Source organism: Abramis brama (assembly GCF_963993115.1).
Source record: "Abramis brama genome assembly, chromosome: 23".
In the NCBI taxonomy this organism is placed as follows: Eukaryota; Metazoa; Chordata; class Actinopteri; order Cypriniformes; family Leuciscidae; genus Abramis; species Abramis brama.
Genome location: NC_139985.1, coordinates 2,220,369 through 2,239,119, shown reverse-complemented (window position 1 = coordinate 2,239,119; position 18,751 = coordinate 2,220,369). Strand labels below are relative to the sequence as shown.

The 18,751-nt window shown below is 34.8% G+C and overlaps 1 protein-coding gene across 1 annotated transcript; it reads right to left on the bottom strand.

Moving 5' to 3' along the window:
• Nucleotides 1-1,891: 1,891 nt before the first annotated feature.
• Nucleotides 1,892-18,751, bottom strand: gnb4b (guanine nucleotide binding protein (G protein), beta polypeptide 4b). The gene is made up of 10 exons (XM_084100366.1): nucleotides 18,546-18,751; nucleotides 12,819-12,917; nucleotides 12,630-12,668; nucleotides 11,428-11,534; nucleotides 11,083-11,146; nucleotides 9,746-9,908; nucleotides 8,710-8,776; nucleotides 8,163-8,364; nucleotides 5,233-5,449; nucleotides 1,892-4,161 (listed from the first exon to the last, which is right to left on the bottom strand). Exons 2-10 carry the CDS (start codon nucleotides 12,873-12,875, stop codon nucleotides 4,055-4,057), a joined length of 1,023 nt encoding a protein of 340 aa, XP_083956492.1. The 5' UTR covers nucleotides 12,876-12,917; nucleotides 18,546-18,751; the 3' UTR covers nucleotides 1,892-4,054.

The following is an 18,751-nucleotide window of genomic DNA, read 5'->3' as shown; positions in this document are numbered from 1 at the left end:
CCCAGGATAACCAATCAAATATATTTTTGTTCTATAATATTTTCTGATTATTATTTAGAATTTTTAGAGGTTTTTTTATGATACTTTGCATTAATTATATAATTTTTATGAGCTATTTTTTTCCATTATAATTATAATTTTTTTTATTATTTTTCAATAAATGCAACATTTCACATCAAAATAGAGTGCAGGCCTAAAAAAGTGAGAAGAGCGCCATCTAGTGGCTTCAAAATATATTAATGTGTCATGTCCTATAACCGCCTATAGGCTGCCTATAGCTTTTTTATTATTTATTTATTTTTATTCCCATTCAGAAAGAAAAAAATTAATTACTAAGCAACCACTGAATGGAACAACACAAATTATATATCATTTTAAAGCTTAGGATCTCAGCTTTTTAATGCATCTAATTTACATTTATTAACTCCTAACCAGTGCTGAGTAATCCCTCTAAAACCGAGTGTACCGCCAGCAGGCGCCACCTAGCTGCGAAAATATTCATTACCATATTTTTCAAAAATCTTGCCTTGATTAACACAAAGTTGATGTCATTTGAAAGCTTAGAGTCTGAACTTTACAGTGAATGTATCCACTTTGAAAAACTCTTAAGTATTGCTGAGTTATTTGCTGATAAATAGAATTTCTTTTTTTTCATAATCTATAAAATAATGTACTGCAATGTGTCAAAAACATCATACAGCTCATGAAACATTCACAGATCATTGAAAATGGCACTTCATTTTTTACAGCATATTATTACAACTAAAATGAGCCCAAAATTAACATAATCTATTGCTTTTATGACAAGATATTCTTCATGGAGAAAAAATTGCCCATGAGGGGGTGTCAAAGACTGTACAAAAAGGCTATCTCTTTTCCAAATGCTGTAACTTGATTCCTTTATCCAAAAATTATTATTTTTTTATCCAGATGCAGCTAACATGTAGGGGGACTTCACTAAAAAATAATTTTCCTCCTACCTTATTTCCTTCCTGAGTTATTCCATGACAAATAAGAAATATGCAAAATCATAATAAAAATTATATATATATTTTGTCTTTTATCCGCAGTTTCTCTGCAGGACAATGTCCAAATGTAATGTCATTTATATTTTCAAAAAATTTAAAAAGAGTTATTTCAAACGATACCTACCTTTTGACTCTCCTTGCTATACTTTTGGAGTTATTATGATTATATAATTTTTATATAGTTTGGAACAAAATTTGCTGTTTCAGTCTTACCAGTTCATTTCTCTCTGTGTGTGTGTGTTTGTGTGTGTGTGTGTGTGTGTGTGTGTGTGGTGGGGGGGGGGGGGTGTCTTATTTGCACTCTTGATGTTTTAGAGTGTCACCCCTTCATTGCTGTGCACTTTTTTTCTCGTATTTCCCATTCATTTCCTATGTCGGTAATTTTTGACCGGGAGGAAGCTAAGTGTGATTATTTTTTTTACGACCCTTTAACATATCCGAATCATGTCCATGATTTTTTTGTGTGTTCACATAGCTAATACAACAAAAGTTACCAAGTGTCATCCCATTCCGATGAAGCAAAAAAAATTAAAAATGTATAAGTTTTCGGTCATTTTTGACCGAAGAAGCCCAGAGGGTTAACATAATGGCAACACAATTTTAATTTGTTGGATACTTGCAAGACAAAAGAAATTGTTGGATCATATGAATCAGGCAATGAATCTGTCCCTATATTTTCTCCGTCGCTCACAATATCTTTAATTACGTTTAGGAGGAAACTTTGAAAATGTTTTGATCAGTTTTTTGTTTGTTTTCAGTTAAAAGAGGTCATCTTGACTTTACCAAGAAATAGGCTATAGTATAGCCCAAATAACCACATTTAAATTTGCAAATAGAGACAATCAAAAAGAAACATCTTAACATATGGTTAAAAGTCTTTTTATTGGTTACAATATCAGTGTATGGCAGCTTTATCACCATGTTACTTTACAAATACCAAAAAAACAAAACAAAACAAAAAAATTGAGGAACAAAATGTTATTAAAATTGATTATTTGAAAATATGGCACTGTGAAAGTCTATACCAGGCACCACAGTCCTGGCTTTATTGGCTCAAAGAAGGTAATGTAGGATACAAATGAGCCAAAAGTATATAATGAATACTTAAAGCATTGGGGTTCTAACATGTAAAATACTCTTTTGTTGCGGAGTTTGAGTGGTTTGGCATGTTTGGAAATAATGCGAAATAATTTGAAAAAGTCATCAATGTTTTTCATTAAAGCCCAAAAGACTACATGACTATATAAGCCAAGGATAAAGACAGTTAGATGTTAAAACTGTCCTTTTCAGCTGATCCGGAACCAACCACTCAAATCTTCAACATGATCATAATAAAACAACCACAAAAAGAATCACTGATTGGCAATCGTTCAACCTCTACATTACCAACAATAGAAATCTGACTTAAATTCTAACCAATACAAATAATACCAGCAGACAAATTTCCTGTTTAAATTGTAGAATTCAAAGTGACTTCTAAATGAGACATTGCTACTAAAGACATCCCTTTTCACAGTTAATCATCTTAAAACTCAGCAGAAAAAAAACATTTAAACCCTAAATTAACTATTTTACGGTGTCTTGAACGGTGAAATGGTTTTATTTATGCTAAAAAGCATTTTCATACTGTAAATACACTTTAATACCTCAACATAATTTCAAGCCACTTTCCAATTCCCTTTTATACAAAAAAGGTGAAGAGAAAGATTTTAAATTCTATTCACAGTTATATGAGGTGTTAAGAGCATTAACAATGGCACAAATATCATTTTTAATCAGGCTTGTTAAGGTGAAAGAATATCAAGCTGGTTACTGACACACATCTCAAACAGCCTCGATCCGGCAACCACAACAAACACAGAGACGTACTGTCAGAACCGATGGCACTTATAAATATGGCGAAAGTGAGTAAACAGCTTCATTGCTCTGATCTACAATTTTTTTTTTATCCACAGAAAAAAAATAAGCCAAATATAGTGACTGAGTGAGCAGTTAAATCATCCTGACCAGGTAGTGTTCTTCATTTCCACCTGTTTGCACACATTTACATGCAAAAACTGAGAGATTGCAAAAAACTTTGAAGGAAAAACAGTCTCAGCATTCAAATGACTCCTAATCAACTATGACGCACACAAAAATATTATATATACTTCTTTCAATATGCTCCATTTTTGTAACACTGCAATGTTAAAAAATTTAAGAGGAGGGTTTGTGGCCATTTCTAATCAAAAAAAAAAAGAAAAAAGCAAGTGTTATGAATTAATTCAAAGCACAGATTTCCTTTGTAAGCACCAAAAAAATAAGAATTGATATACTAGGATTAGTTCTGTTGTGATCACTAGTATTTTAAGGCTAAAGTTCAAGGGCAGAGACATTATAAATTTCATTATCAATCAAAAAGCAAGACTCCTAAAAACAAGGTGTCGTAATGCTTCGAATTAAACATTCAATCTCAAGGCTGAGAAAATTCAGTGCCTTCGTTCCAAACACCAATAAATGATTGATTTAGTGGCGTGTAAAGAAAAAAAAAGAAGTTCGGAGGTCATCTGCATGTTTTATGCTTTTGTTGTCCAATGCATGAAAACCTCCATAAATTCACAAACTTTTTGTAATACAGACTGCAGTACGCAACGTTCCGACTAGTTTAGCGTTGTTTTCTATGTACACAAAACAAAGTAAAATACAAAACAAAAAGAGAAAGATTAATAAAAATGTCATGGGCCAATGATCAACTAGAAAAATATATACATGAACACTATGTATGTATATACTATATGGTATATACATACACATAATGCTGTACATATATACCATATCTATATTCATATACATGTATATTTACATATTACACAATGACACTTTAATAATCTCTTATTATGATTCCTGTGGCCGATTGGCTTTCCCACGGGATTGAACTACATACTGAAAATCATGTGTAATAACTGGAATGCAGAGGACTTGCTGTGGAAAGACGTAGAAATGGGACGGAAGGAAACTGGACCTGGAGATTTGTTTTAATACCGCTCTCAGTTCCAGATCCGAAGGAAACTGTCCCATGATCCCGTGGCCACGGCCATTCCATCATCATTTACTCCTAAACAGCTCACCCGGTTGTCGTGACCGGCCAGGACACCTGACAGAGGGAGCGGTGCAGATTATTATAATGCAAATCCATTAGGGGTGTTAATGGTTCTCATTAAGATAAATAATAAATAAAACGGTATTTATGTTTTTGAATTTCGTAAACGTAATTTCGTAAACGTAAATCTGAGACTTTGTTTCATATCAATAGTAACAAAGCACAAAGATTATTGGGATTTATTGGATTGGATCGGATCGATTCTTGGGATTTAAGAATCGATATCGTTTCAAAAAAATGAGAATCGATTTAAATCGAGAAATCTATTTTTTTTTTTTTTACCCAGCCCTATTAAAGGACAAATCCAGTGAAAAATGAACCTGGGGTTAATTAACACATGGTTACCGAGTCGATCGTTCCCTGCGATGCGTTTTCATGAAAATCGAATGTAAAGAGTTTTATCTCTAAAAACAGATTAGCTCATAACACTAGTATATGGGGCACAGAGTAAGTAAAAGTAAATCGCTAGTTAATACCACTAACAAGGCTCAAAATACAGACAGTTTAATAAGAAGAGACTTTATAAAGACAGTACATTACGCGTTTACAGACAGGCGTCATCTTGGAAAACAGTCTCGACTAATCGAGTCACGAACGCCGTGCTACGTGAGCTTGTTGATAGGAATTACGTTTGTGAAATCTAACGTAGCACGGCGTTCGTGACTCGATTAGTCGAGACTGTTTTCCAAGATGACGCCTGTCTGTAAACGCGTAATGTACTGTCTTTATAAAGTCTCTTCTTATTAAACTGTCTGTACACTAACAAAGTTCTCAATGCTTCGGTTTGCATGTAGGGACCCTCATTATGCTACTGTGTTAGTGTGAGGCTATTTTGAGCCTTGTTAGTGGTATTAACTAGCGATTTACTTTTACTTACTCTGTGCCCCATATACTACTGTTATGAGCTAATCTGTTTTTAAAGATAAAACTCTTTACATTCGATTTTCATGAAAACGCATCGCAGGGAACGATCGACTCGGTAACCATGTGTTAATTAACCCCAGGTTCATTTTTCACTGGATTTGTCCTTTAAATATAAAAACTCTGAAGGGCATTTGCTCTCACCTGCACGTTCGCCTTTTAAAGTGTCCCAGACGTTGCAGTTGAAGTCGTCGTAACCGGCCAGCAGGAGGCGTCCGCTCTTGGAGAAGGCCACGGAGGTGATGCCGCAGATGATGTTGTCGTGAGAATACATCATCAGCTCCTGATCCGCGCGCAGGTCGAACAGCCTGCAGGTGGCGTCGTCTGAACCTGTTGTGAAGGCATTTCCGTTCGGAAAGAACTGCAGGAGTAAACAACAAAACAACATCAAATTCATCTACTCATGCAGTGTTACACAAGAGAAGCTTCCAGAACATAATATAAACCACCCAGTAGTATTGGTTAGTAGTATAAAAATTTGGTATAATTAAGATTTAGGAATACTTTTGTTTCTAATGCTCACAAATATTAGATCAGAAATATTGTGAAATATTACTGATCCTGAATGATCCTTCAAAAATCATTCTAATATGATGATTTGCTGCTCAAGAAACATTTCTGATTATTATCAATGTTGAAAACAGTTGTGCTGCTTTATATATTTTTTGGAAACCATGATACACTACCATTTAAAAATTAGGGGTAAGAAAAAAACTCTGCGATGACGCATTAAATTGATAAGATGTGACAGTAAAGACATTTAATGCGTTAAACAAAAATGTTTTTCATTGATTTTTTTCTATTCAAAGAATGCTGAAAACAGGGTTCCCGCGGGGTCTTAAAAAGTCTAAAATTCTGAACTTTAAATTTAAGGCCTTAAAAACGGCCATATTTTCATCCGCGGTCTTAAATTTCATTTAGTCAGGTCTTAAAAAGTGTTTACCCTCGTTTATTTCCAGAAACGCTGGCTGCAGAAAATTATTATAAAGTAGCAAAAAGTATCGAGTCGTAGCCTACAAAGCGGAGCTCTAGAGCAGGGTCTCCAACACGTCGCTCGCGGCCTGATTGGAGGTCGCTCGCCAAGAGGCCGTTCACATATCGCGTCTTTTGTGCGCTCAAGTTCGTTCAAATGTAGGCGCGCGGTAAGCGTGCTCATAATAGAAGCGACGCGCTCGTTTTTTCCAGGCGCTGTCTCAGTCAACATCAAGGATGGGGGTGCACCCAAACACTACGGGTGTCTTTCTCTTCTCCGTAAATAAATCTTGTAGCAGAGCTACAGCAAGCGTTTTTCGGTGGTGGAAAATCCATTAGCTACTAAAACTTCTTTGTCGTTGTGGAGACACAGGGCATGGTTGCATAGCAACGACAGACGCCACGGGAAAATCGGACCTAATTTTACTATTAATAATAAAAGATAAGCTAAAGTGCATTGTAAATGTCAGTAATTTATCTTTTTGGACTCATTCTTTTTATGAAAAATTATTTAAAGTCTGAAATATGTGAGGTTTATCTTTTTATAAAACCTTTTTTGTCAAACCTTTATTTTAACTTGTACATGTTAGTATATAACATGCACAACACTTTTAAAATGTTAATTTTTAATGGTATTATTTTAATGTTTATGTAAACAAAAAGTGCATATTGATGCTAAATTTATTTGTTATTTGCTGGTTTTCGACATAAAACTTTGAATTGATTTCATTGTGTAGTATTAATACTTTTTGAACAGGATTCTGTGATAACCATGATCATTTTTGTCACTATAATCATGAAATTAAATGTTCATGCCATTTCATCTCTAGTTATTATCAACTATGATCAACTAAAATCAACTAATTATGTGGGGTTTTTTTTTACAGTATACCGGTAATATGCAAAGTACAATTTTCTATAAAAAAAAATTATATCTGATTCTGTTCTGACACGCGTTGTTGGGTGTGGAGGAAGGTTGCTAATGTGATTTATTTGTAAATTAAATTAATGCTTTTTCAATTACTGAATTCATTGAAATAAAATGAATTCTTTGATTTGAACATTTATTTGGTAATGCGTCGTGTAGGTCTTAAATTTCAATCTTTATGGTCTTAAAATGTCTTAAAAAGGTCTTAAATTTGACTAACTGAAACCTGCAAGAACCCTGTGAAAAACAAAACGTACCACGGTTTCCACAAAAATATGAAACAGCACAACTGTTTTCAACATTGATAATAATCAGAAATGTTTCTTGAGCAGCAAATCATCATATTAGAATGATTTCTGAAGGATCATGTGACACTGAAGACTGGAGTAATGAATGATGCTGAAAATTCAGCTTTGATCACAGGAATAAATGACGTTTTACTACAGTAGTCAACATTTGAAGTGGATCAAAAAAGTTAATCAAAAATAGCTTTTTTAAATAGTAATATTTCACAATTTTTTTACTGTATTTTTGATCAAATAAATACTGCCTTGGTTCTTTTAAAAACATTTAAAAAAATCTTAAAGGGGTCATGAACTGGCTTTTTAATTTTTTTTATATTGTTGTCTGAGGTCAACTTAAGACGTTCGCTTGGTTTTTACATTAAAAAGCATCTAAATGAATGAGTAATAGGCTAATTTCTACCCTGGTTTTGAGCCTAGCTCCTGAAACGCTCAGTTTTTATGGGCGTGTCTCATTGAAGACTTGGAAGTAAACGCCCACTGCTATGATTGGATAACAGTTTTGCATATTATAATGAGCTTCATGTAATGCGTGAATCGGTGGGCGGGGCTAAACAGGCAGTGTTGAAGTAGGCGTTGATCATCTTCTGCGGAGGCGGTGTTTGATACCCTTTGACCTCATAGATCCCCACTTTGAAAAACCTGGCGTTCGCTGTGCCTGGTGTCAAAAGCTTTTATTAGACTAACAAGGAAGTTTTCAGTTCTGAAACTTACAGGATATTCTTATAGTATGATGACCTCTTATATGTCAAAAGCTCAAGGAAAATATTTGATTTCTCAGTTCATAATTCCAAACTTTTGACTAGTAGTTTATATTTTAATAATTGAACCAAACAGCAAGCATGATTTTAAAGGTAGGTCTAAACACTCACACAGACGGCGTTTATATCCGAGACGTGGCCAGTGAAAGACTGTCTGCACATCCCGTCTCTGATGTCCCACAGTTTGGCAGAGGCGTCGCAGGCCCCTGACACGAACGTCTTAGAGTCGGGACTGACCGACAGACTCATGACATCACCCGTGTGTCCTGTGAAACTGGTGGTTTGTTGGCCCGTCTCAATGTCCCACAATGCACTGCAACAAAAGACACAGAAGCAAAGTTGAAAATTTCGTTTTAATTAAAACCAAACACTTTTAATTCAAAGCAACATGGAACAAAACTTTTTTGTTGTTACATTTAGCATTGCAATACGCGATGTAGCTAAAACAGCATGGCGCTAGCAATGACTAAGTCATAGGTTTGATTTTCAGGGAATGCATGATCTAATAAAATGTACACCTTTAATGCAATGCAAGTTGCTTAAAAAAAAAAAAAAAAAAGTCTGTCAAATTCCAAAATGAAATAGGAAAAATAATTCTTACTTATTGCCATTATGGCACTTATTGAGTTATTGTATGGCGTATGGCACATGAACTCACCATGTGGTGTCGCCAGAGCTGGTGATGATCTGATTGTCATCAAGAAAACGACAGCAAGACAGATAACCTACAGGGTTGTTCATAAAATAAAATAAAATGATGTATTGCATTCATTAATTATGCATTGTATAAAATGGCATACAGAAAGAGTTGAAGTAGAGCAGAGTTTCCCAAACAGGTTTGTGAGTTAGCTAAGCTAATAATTATTAATGCATTAAACTATAAAACAAATGTCAAATTTGCATATAATACACTACAGGTTTCCTAATTTAATATATTTTAAAATGTAATTCATTCCTGTGATGGAAAAGCAGAATTTTCAGTGGATTGAATAAATGCAGTCTTGGTGAGCAAAAGAGACTTATTTCAAAACAAACAAACAAAAACAACTTAATTATATAAATAATATAAAAATATTAAAATAAAAACAAATCAAAATAAAGCACTTGAAATATCTGTGTACCTGCATGTCATGTTTACATTAACTGGCATCACAGAACCGCAAATATGTTGTTAAAATATTGAAATATTAATTTATCTCAGTAAATATTAGAGCTACTAATAGATTAAAACATTTTTAAAATCGCACCCCTTTTGTGCGATTAATCGTGATTAATTGCATATTTATCTTGAAATTAATATACACAGGACATACACAGGACAGATAAAAACATGATCCTGATTGTGTGTGGAAACAACGCTGTAATGTGTCTGTGCATAAATATAACACGGTTTGGTTGCACACCAATAATAACAGACTCGCGCGTTCTTACTGTACGACTCCTGTACGTCACCACCATCGTCTTTACCTTGATTACAATCCGCGTCCATCAAAACTTTACTAGCGAGAAGCTGGTTTGCTTTATCCAGCCGAGAAACGTAGTTCGCAGATTTAAGAATTTTGACTTAATCTCATACGTTAATATGTAAATTTTGACAGCCCTAGTACATATTTTAGGTCAAAGGGGTTCGGCTGACAAAAAAAGCTGGTTAATCCCCTTTTTAGAAGAGAGGAGATGAATAAAGGCGACTCTACCTGTGTGTCCGGCCAGTTCTCGGTTGACCCTGACGTTGCCCTCACGGGTCTTAAGGCTGTAGGTGGAGCAGATGTTGTCCAGGCCTCCACAGGCCACGTAGTTCCCGGACGGGGCGTACGCACAGGTCATGACCCAGGAAGAGCGCAGGGGGATGGCGTGCATCTGAGTTAAAAACATACGATATTCTTCAGTAATACAATAAGCAAAAACTGAAGATAAACAGAAAACAATCCCCATCAGGACTGGGCTGCACTGTAAATAGTGGTGCAATTAGCCATGTTTATCAAAAGTTGCGAATTTAATTTATGCGCAAAATAAGAATTTTGCATAAAACATTTGCGAATAAAGCAGTGTTTCAATCCTTTAAGTCAAAGAGTGCAACTGGTGCAAACATTTTTTTTTTTAAAGTATATAACCACTGTATATAATAATTTTCTTATATAATGAATTACTTGCATCTCAGAGCGCAGATGAAACAATAAATTAAACTATTAAAAAAAATAATAATTTTGCATATAATACACTACAGGTTTCCCATTTTAATATATTTTAAAATGTAATTCATTCCTGTGATGGAAAAGCTGAATTTTCAGTGGATTGAATAAATGCAGTCTTGGTGAGCAAAAGAGACTTATTTCAAAACAAACAAACAAAAACAACTTAATTATATAAAATAATATGTAAATATTAAAATAAAAACAAATCAAAATAAAACACCTGAAATATTTAATTTGTGCACCTGCATGTCATGTTTACATTAACTGGCATCACAGAACCGCAAATATGTTGTTAAAATATTGAAATATTAAAATATTAACTTAAAATTTCAGTAAATATTAGAGCTACTAATGGATTCAAACATTTTTAAAATAGCCGATAAAAAAGTTAAAAAGTCTTATTGCATAAAGTTTTTATAAATGCACGTGTTAGTCGTGTAAGACAATTATACTGAACCGCTTTGATGACAGACTTTGCTCAGGCATATTCAGTAAATGTGTTTCCATTGTAGTTTATGTGCATGTTTTCTTGGATAAAAAAAAGTTAAAAAAGTCTTATTGGATAAAGTTATGCACATTTAATTTATGTGCATCTTGGCGTTTCCCTCCAGCAGTTTTTATACGATTTCCCAAAATGCGAAAGAAAAATAGGTGGATGGAAAAATAGCTATTGTTAACTTAAAGCAGATTTAACTTACAAAAAGTTGTTTTGTTGGTATAAATCAATGTATTTAGGTTGATTTGGTGATGCTTAATAAGATCTTTTGATTTGAATAAAAATCCTTTTTTTTTTTTCTTTTTTTTTTTCTCCAGTGTACATGGCTTTAGTATCTCATTACCTTGTTTGTCGTATAACCATCCCATATGATCAGTTTGCCATCTTGGGAGGCACTGACAAGTAACCTAAAAAAGAGCCAAAGAAATGATATTCATCCACACTGCAGCATATCCATAATGAAATGTAATTAATATGGGGCACAGATGGGATTTGAGTAACATGGTGGGAAAGGCCTTATTACAGCTCCATGGAAAACGAACACCAGGGTCCCAAGCGTTTCTTCATGTAATATTAATCACACAGTTGAAAGGAGGCCCAGAGTGTTTAAAGCAGCATTTTCTGTGTATAAAACCAATCGTGATGGTTAGGGACCCTCTGAGAACGTGTCTGTCAATCAAACACACACCTGGAGTCGCTGCCCCAGTGCATGGCGTAGATTTTGGCGAGATGACCTCTGAGTGTGCGTCTCGTTCTCATCTGGATCCGCCCCACTGAGTCCAGGCTCGCTGTCATCTGCCACATGAGCCCAAAACAGCAAGAGATTAAAGATCACACGATATCATCAGCTCCCATGAGGCAATGGCACATCAGAGATCTTACAGCATCATCTTCTATAGCATTTCAATGCTCATTTATAGAGTATTTACACTAAAGTCACTAAAAATGCAAAAACTGCTGGTGATTTTTTTTGAAGTTTCTTCTGCTCACCAATGATGCATTTATTTGATCAAAATACAGTAAAAAAATAATAATATTGTGAAATATTATCACTTTTAAAATAACTGTTGTTAATATTGTAAAATATAATTTATTCCTGTGATCAAATTTGAATTTATCATCACAGTCTTCAGTGTCACATGATCCTTCAGAAATCATTCTAATGTGCTAATCAAGAAACATTTCTTATTATCATCAATGTTGATAACAGTTGTGTTGCTTCATATTTTTGTAAACTATGATACACTACCATTCAAATGTTTGGGGCAAGTAAAAGAAAAATAAATTAATGCTTTTATTCAGTAAGGAAGGACGCATTAAATTGATCAAAAGTGACAGAAAAAGACTATGATATTGACTATGAAAAGACTATGAAAGTTATGATATTACAAAATAATTCTATTAAATGCTGTTCTTTTGAACTCTATTCATCAAAGAATGCTAAAAAATATTGTTTCCACAAAAATATTAAGCAGTAAAATATGTTTTCAAATAATAATCAGAACCATTATTAATAATAGAAAACCAATAATAACTGATGCAAATCATCATATTAGAGTGATTTCTGAAGGATCATGTGACACTGAAGACTTGAAATGATGCTGAAAATTGAGCTTTTATCACAGAAATAAATTACATTTTAATACATTCATGTAGAACACTAAATTTAAACTAATATTTCACAGTTTTTACTGTATTTGATCAAAATAATGGTGAGTGTAAGAGGCTTCTATCATAAGCATTAAATCTTTTTTTATCTACTTTTGACAGATAGTGTAAAAAATTAATTGCAATATTAATTATTCTAAACTTTTGACAGATAGTGTACATCGCCACAGCAGTTTGTAGATAACCTGGTTGATATCAACGAATCAATGATTTGTTTCGTACCTGCGAAAGTGTGGAGTCACTGCAGGCTTTTCTAGCATCCTGAAAAACAACAATAATTCATGACACAAAACTTCCCAATCAAAACACTCAACAAAGGAAATATATTGTTTGCATGCGAGTCCTCTCATATGAACGTTTCCTTTTGTTGCCTCAGTCCAAACACAAGCACTGATGAACAATTCCTCTTACCCGGATCTGGTTGCGAAGCTGTTCCGCTTCCTGACGCAACTGTTCCAACTCACTCATTGTTCCTGTTTGACCTACACCCGAGACGACAACGTGCTGGACCTGCAAGAAATGAGGAATTATACACTATTATGACTTCATTCTTACATTGCATGCGCTCATCTATCAATCAAACATTGCACTAGTGATGCATGCGGTCATGAATCACTTAAAGGGGTGGTATAATGCCCTTTTCACAAGATGTAAAATAAGTCTCTGATGTCCCTAGAGTGTGTGTGTGAAGTTTTAGCTCAAAATACCCCACAGATATTTTTATATAACATGTTAATATTGTCACTTTTTGAGGGTGAGCAAAAACGCACAGTTTTTGAGTCTGTCCCTTTAAATGCAAATGAGCTGCTGCTCTCAGCACAGGGGGCGGAGCTTCAAGAGCTCATGTCATTTTACCTCACACACACATGCACTGAACATTTCAAAAACGTTTAGCCTTTTATGTTCAAACCGGAGTCGGACAATGATGGAGAGACTCAAGAAGAAGTGACAACATGTAGAAGCAACAGGACATTTCTGAATGGATAGTTGGTGAATTTATGAAGCTGATGTGTAGTTATCTTCTAGTCATTGATTAGCATATTCTGTCTTGATAATCTATAAATCATGCTCAGGGGGCGGGGTTTATGTAAATTCTAGGGATGGTGATGTCACTAACCCAGGAGGAATGTCGTGTAGTCTCTACCAGCCGTTTGTTGTAGTCCTTAAAAAGCAAATATCTCCCTTTGCTTTGAACTTTGAGCGTTGTAACTTTGCAGATGTTGTTTATGCTCAAACAGCAACATTACACACCAACTAAAGTTAGAAAAGTGAAATCATAAAATCAACCACCCCTTTAAAATGCAATTACAAATGGTCAAAGGACCAGCTTCCTTTGAGCAAATCCATTTCAGCAACTTTAATTAAACGCACAAACTGATCTGAGAGCTGTGGGAAATGACGGTGAGCTCAGAGGGTCTTCAAAACCCCGCCAACTACTGCCAAATGCCACCCATATGTTCACTGACCTTTCCGTCAAATCATGCGACCGCGTCTCAATGTCTCCCTCACCTTTGATTCCATACGAACATGTTAAGAGTTAGAAGATCTACTACAAACTCAAACAGCATCTGTGCGTTAACAGTACATGGTTTGGTTACTAGTCCAGCATCTCTCACACTGTCATCTGGCACAACCCTAAACTGGAGGCTAGTTCGTTTTTTATGATTAGAAACAAATAATGTGACTTTGCGTCCATCAAGTTCAAAACAAAATCAAATGAGATAAAGCACCTAATTTTAACCTAATCTTTTTTTCAATGCAGTTTTGAGGAGAAAATTTACACATGGTTTGTCTTAAAGCAGATTAAAAACACCACATACTAGACAAATAAACAACATTAAAAGCTTGATTTGCACCACAGGGGGACTTTAAGATTAATAAATGCTGTGAAAGTAATTTCATTGTTACCATGATATAGTTCACAAATGAAACCTTATTATAAAGTGTTACCAGTTCATTCGATTATACAAAGATAGTCATTTACCACATGGTTATTAAAAACTAGGACATTTTTTAATTACATTGAATTTCCAATAAATAAATAAATAACAATTATGATATATACTGATTACTCATACCATTAGGTCATACTGCCCAACTACTAGACAGCAACACCCAACTTATTCATAATACCAAGGACTACAACGATAGAGACATTTTTTAAATAGTTCTGTCTTCAAACAATGTTTATAATTTGGGTTTTGACCTTTATGTAATGCTGCATGCATGATTTTAAAAGTGATCAGACACAGATAATGTTTCCTGAGTCTGGCATTAGTTTATCTTTGGTCGTGTGTAAGACACAGCTGGGACTGTGTGTCGGCCTTTGGTTGGAGTGATTTAAGACCCTATGGATTCAATCTCACATCAGTGCAAAGGTGACGTCATGCGGCAACTACAGCCTCAGCCTTCACATAATCCACGTCGCTCTCCTTCAGACTAGGGCAGCGCAATTAATCGAAATAAAACTAAATCTCGATATGGCTTAGTGAGATTATCAAGTTGCAAAGTCTGTAGCCGCGTTTCCATTACCCTTCAAATTGCACAAATTAAAAATACGCCCAATGGAAACACGTCAATTTTGCAAAAACTCCCATTTATCGCAAAAAGGTTTTTACGCTCGCATGAGGTTTTTCAGGCAATTCGAAAAATTAAAATTTCGCAAAACTGCAATGGAAACAGTGTTTGCACATTTACAGGTCACCTGACGTAGATGACGCGTGTGTTTGGACCGAATACGAGACAGAGTTCTTTATTAAATTCATAAAAGACAGAAGAATTAAAGGAATACTGGATTCTAAACCTCAAATAAATGCCACAATCAAGACCTTGAAGCAGAAATGAGGGAGAAACACCCAGAAACACCTCATATGTGTCGCTCACAGTATAAGGGTCTTTCCTTGCCATTAATGCTTGGATAACACACATACGTCTCCTTCGATTAGTAATAATGGCCAGTGCAGTGGCTGAGATATACGCAAACCTACCAACATCCGTCGCCATGATTTTTTAAATGACTTATCTCGAGAGGAAGAAATGACGTTTTAGTCACATAACATCGGTTAATGGAAACGCCGTCATTTCGCAATAGTTTTTTGTCGATATTTAGAAAAGAAAAAAAAATTGCAAAAGTTTTGCACAAATCTGTAATGGAAACGCACCTAGTGATATGATTAAAGGGGTACTTCATCCCTGGCAAAATGGGCTTTCAATTAAACTTGGCTTATGCATTAGAAACAAGGTTTTAAAAAATAAATCTGTGCTACCTTACCTGACTAGAGAAAACACAGAGAAAAGAGGCTGTTGTCTTCCCTTTTGCCAAATAGGTGGGAAAACTGTAACACCCATAATGCACTGTGCATGTCCAAGGCCACTCCCACCAGTCTGCTGTGAATACACTTGACCAGAGTCAAATACCGCCTTGCTTTAGTAGGAAATACTTCTTAGCAAACTTTTAGCCATAATGGTGTCTATCGACTTGTATTGACTAAATTGACTAAATGAGTAAATGTTTAGAGTGTTGGGAGTGAGTTACTTTCGGTTTCCAGTGAAGGATCCAGCGCGTCGTAGGCAGCGGCTAAAGGGCTGCAAAAATTTTAAATATGGAAAGAATGGCAAACAGGAAATCTGAAAAACCTCAGTTTGTTGTCAACATTTCAACGTACAGTTTTTTAGGCCGAATGTAGGGGATAAAACGGAAAGAAAAACGTGCAAAAGGTGTCGCGTAAGGGTAAGAAAGCTGCTGCCATAGTCTTACATTTGTACCATAATGCTGTTTAAAGGGATAGTTCACTTTAAAATGAAAATTCTGTCATCATTTACTCACCCTCAAGTTGTTTCAAACCTGTATGAATTTCTTTCTTCTGCTGAACACAAAGGAAGATATTTTGAAGAATGTCAGGAGCCAAACAGTTAACTGGAACCATTGACTTCCATAGTATTTTTTTTTCCTACTGTGGAAGTCAATGGTTCCAGTTAACTGTTTGGTTCCTGACATTCTTCAAAATATCTTCCTTTGTGTTCAGAAGAAAGAAATTCATACAGGTTTGAAACAACTTGAGGGTGAGTAAATGACAGAATTTTCATTTTAAAGTGAACTATCCCTTCTTTAAAGAGTCCAGTTTTCAGTGATAAACCAACCCTTACAATGTTCTGTTAATAACCCTCTGCCGATCTGACGATGTGATACAGAAATGCTTAAGTATAATCTGTAGTTTTCACGAAAAGCCCTGGAGACGTCAAAAGACTTTTGCTGACTAATAAACGTGAATTTCTCGGTCCAGGTAACACAGAAAACAGAGTAAACATTGTTCATTTAGATATACAACCGACATTGTAAATAAACAATACAAAGCTGGTTGAAAGTCGGCGAAGTTATACTTTAAATAAATAGGCTGTTTTAGAGTGAAGTACAGCATTGTGTTATTTTATATGATTTAACGTTTGATATATAAAGATTTTAAGACAGCCATAAATATCAGTATAATATTTTTACTGAATACACACTTTTTATTAAACGATAAAACATTACAACAGTAAAATTTCTTATTTAGTTTAATATATCTTTAAATAATAATGATAAAATTTATAAAAATCAAAGAAAATGTCAAATTGTGCAAAAAAACCCTGAATTTTTATCATAAAAATTGCAATAACACTTTTTCCCCCTAAATCGTGCAGCTCAGATCAGCTTGGCACGCTCTCAGTGGGCACAGATATGCCATGCTGTTTTTTTGCTCCATTAATGATGACAAAATACACTGCTGAGCCCCATACCTGACACTATGACAGAGGACACGAGTATCTTCACCCTCCTTTTACAGTAATACAAATATGACAAGCTGTGTGCTTCTATTTAATAACCCCAATAAAGAAAAACTGCAACTGAAAATCAATTCCAGGAAACAAAAGGGGGAAAAAATAACTATATTTCACACATTCACAAAATTACAAATCTATCTATCTATCTATCTATATAGTTCAGATGCAAAAGCCTCTAAGTGCAATCTAAAATTTTCTTCTAGAATGATCATTTTTATCAACCTTGTATATTTAAGTTCAGTAATTTCACTTAAATGGCAATGAAAATTACCGATTAATTGTCATTTAAGTGAAATTACTGAACTTAAATATACAAGCTTGATAAAAATGATCATTCTAGAAGAAAATGTATTTATTTATTTATTTATTTGTATTATTTTTTTTACAGGTGAACATCTTCATGTACCTAATAAATACTGAAATCTGAAACGATTTTGTTTGAAAATAATGTCTGCTAGGCCATTTCTAAATCCTTAAAATAATAAAATTACACAATAACCTACAATATTAAAGAACACACAAGACTGTCCCATAACTGCATAGAGTAAGACGGCAAATTAAGCCAGTAAGTATATCAAAATTATTCATGCTGGCAGAGTTTAAAGTCTCTGGATCTGATAAAAAGACACACAAAAAAAAAAAAAAAAAAAACTTAAGGTGGATCAAAACGGATTTCACCAAAGGTAAAGTGAAAGTAAAACTACCAGCTTCTGCTCGAAGAATCTCAGTGATTGCCGTCCTTCACCAAATACTTTAGATTTAATTTTTAATAAGATTTTATTAAGATTTTATTCAATTTAACTAAGCTGGAAGATATAACCACTAAGGAAAATGACTTGTGAAGTTCGTTCATATAACGAAGACTTTTATTAAAAACAACGGGCAGTTCATGTTTACTGTAGTAACCTGAAGTGTCTTTATCAAGGACACAATAATACTGTCATCCCAGCTGAGGGTTGAACCTGCAATCTTTCACTCATCACCACAGATATTTAACCACTACACCACACTGTCCATTAAGATGATTAACTCCTGCCAGGAAACACTTAACAGATTATAACGGTTGGAGTTCAGACTCAACTCTTGTGTGTATCAGGCCTCCTGTTGCTTCTTCTTTAAACAGAACAACCAGCAGATTATAATTTAACTAATTAGCTATACGAAGTCAAGATTCAACCCATCATTCACCCCTAAAACAGTCAAAACAAGTTCAGCAATGCGTTTAAATCACCCAGCAGGTCCTTTTACGAGCATTTTACAAGCAGGAAATAGACGAGAGAAGAGAAACACAGCGTACGATTGTTTTTTCCCCCTCACCTGATCAGGCTGGTTTGGGCAAATTCAGCTCCTTTCAGATCCCTGGCATGTTGATAAGCGCACAGATAAATTTCAAAGCAGCTCAATTAACTGGAACTCAATTTTAAACACATTTAAAGGGCCACGCAGCCCTCACGCGAGCTGAGAGTCAATTTTCACCAGCAATCTCTTCACCACACCCATAAGGGAACCGGGAACATGGCAAC

Excerpts from the sequence above, each read along its gene's own strand:
- gnb4b (XM_084100366.1), bottom strand. The coding sequence starts at position 12,875 with ATGAGTGAGTTGGAACAGTTGCGTCAGGAAGCGGAACAGCTTCGCAAC. Across the intron at positions 11,535-12,629 it reads GTGACTCCACACTTTCGCAG|ATGACAGCGAGCCTGGACTC; the intron begins GTACGAAACAAA and ends CTCATGTGGCAG. Across the intron at positions 8,777-9,745 it reads AGAACTGGCCGGACACACAG|GTTATCTGTCTTGCTGTCGT; the intron begins GTAGAGTCGCCT and ends ACAACCCTGTAG.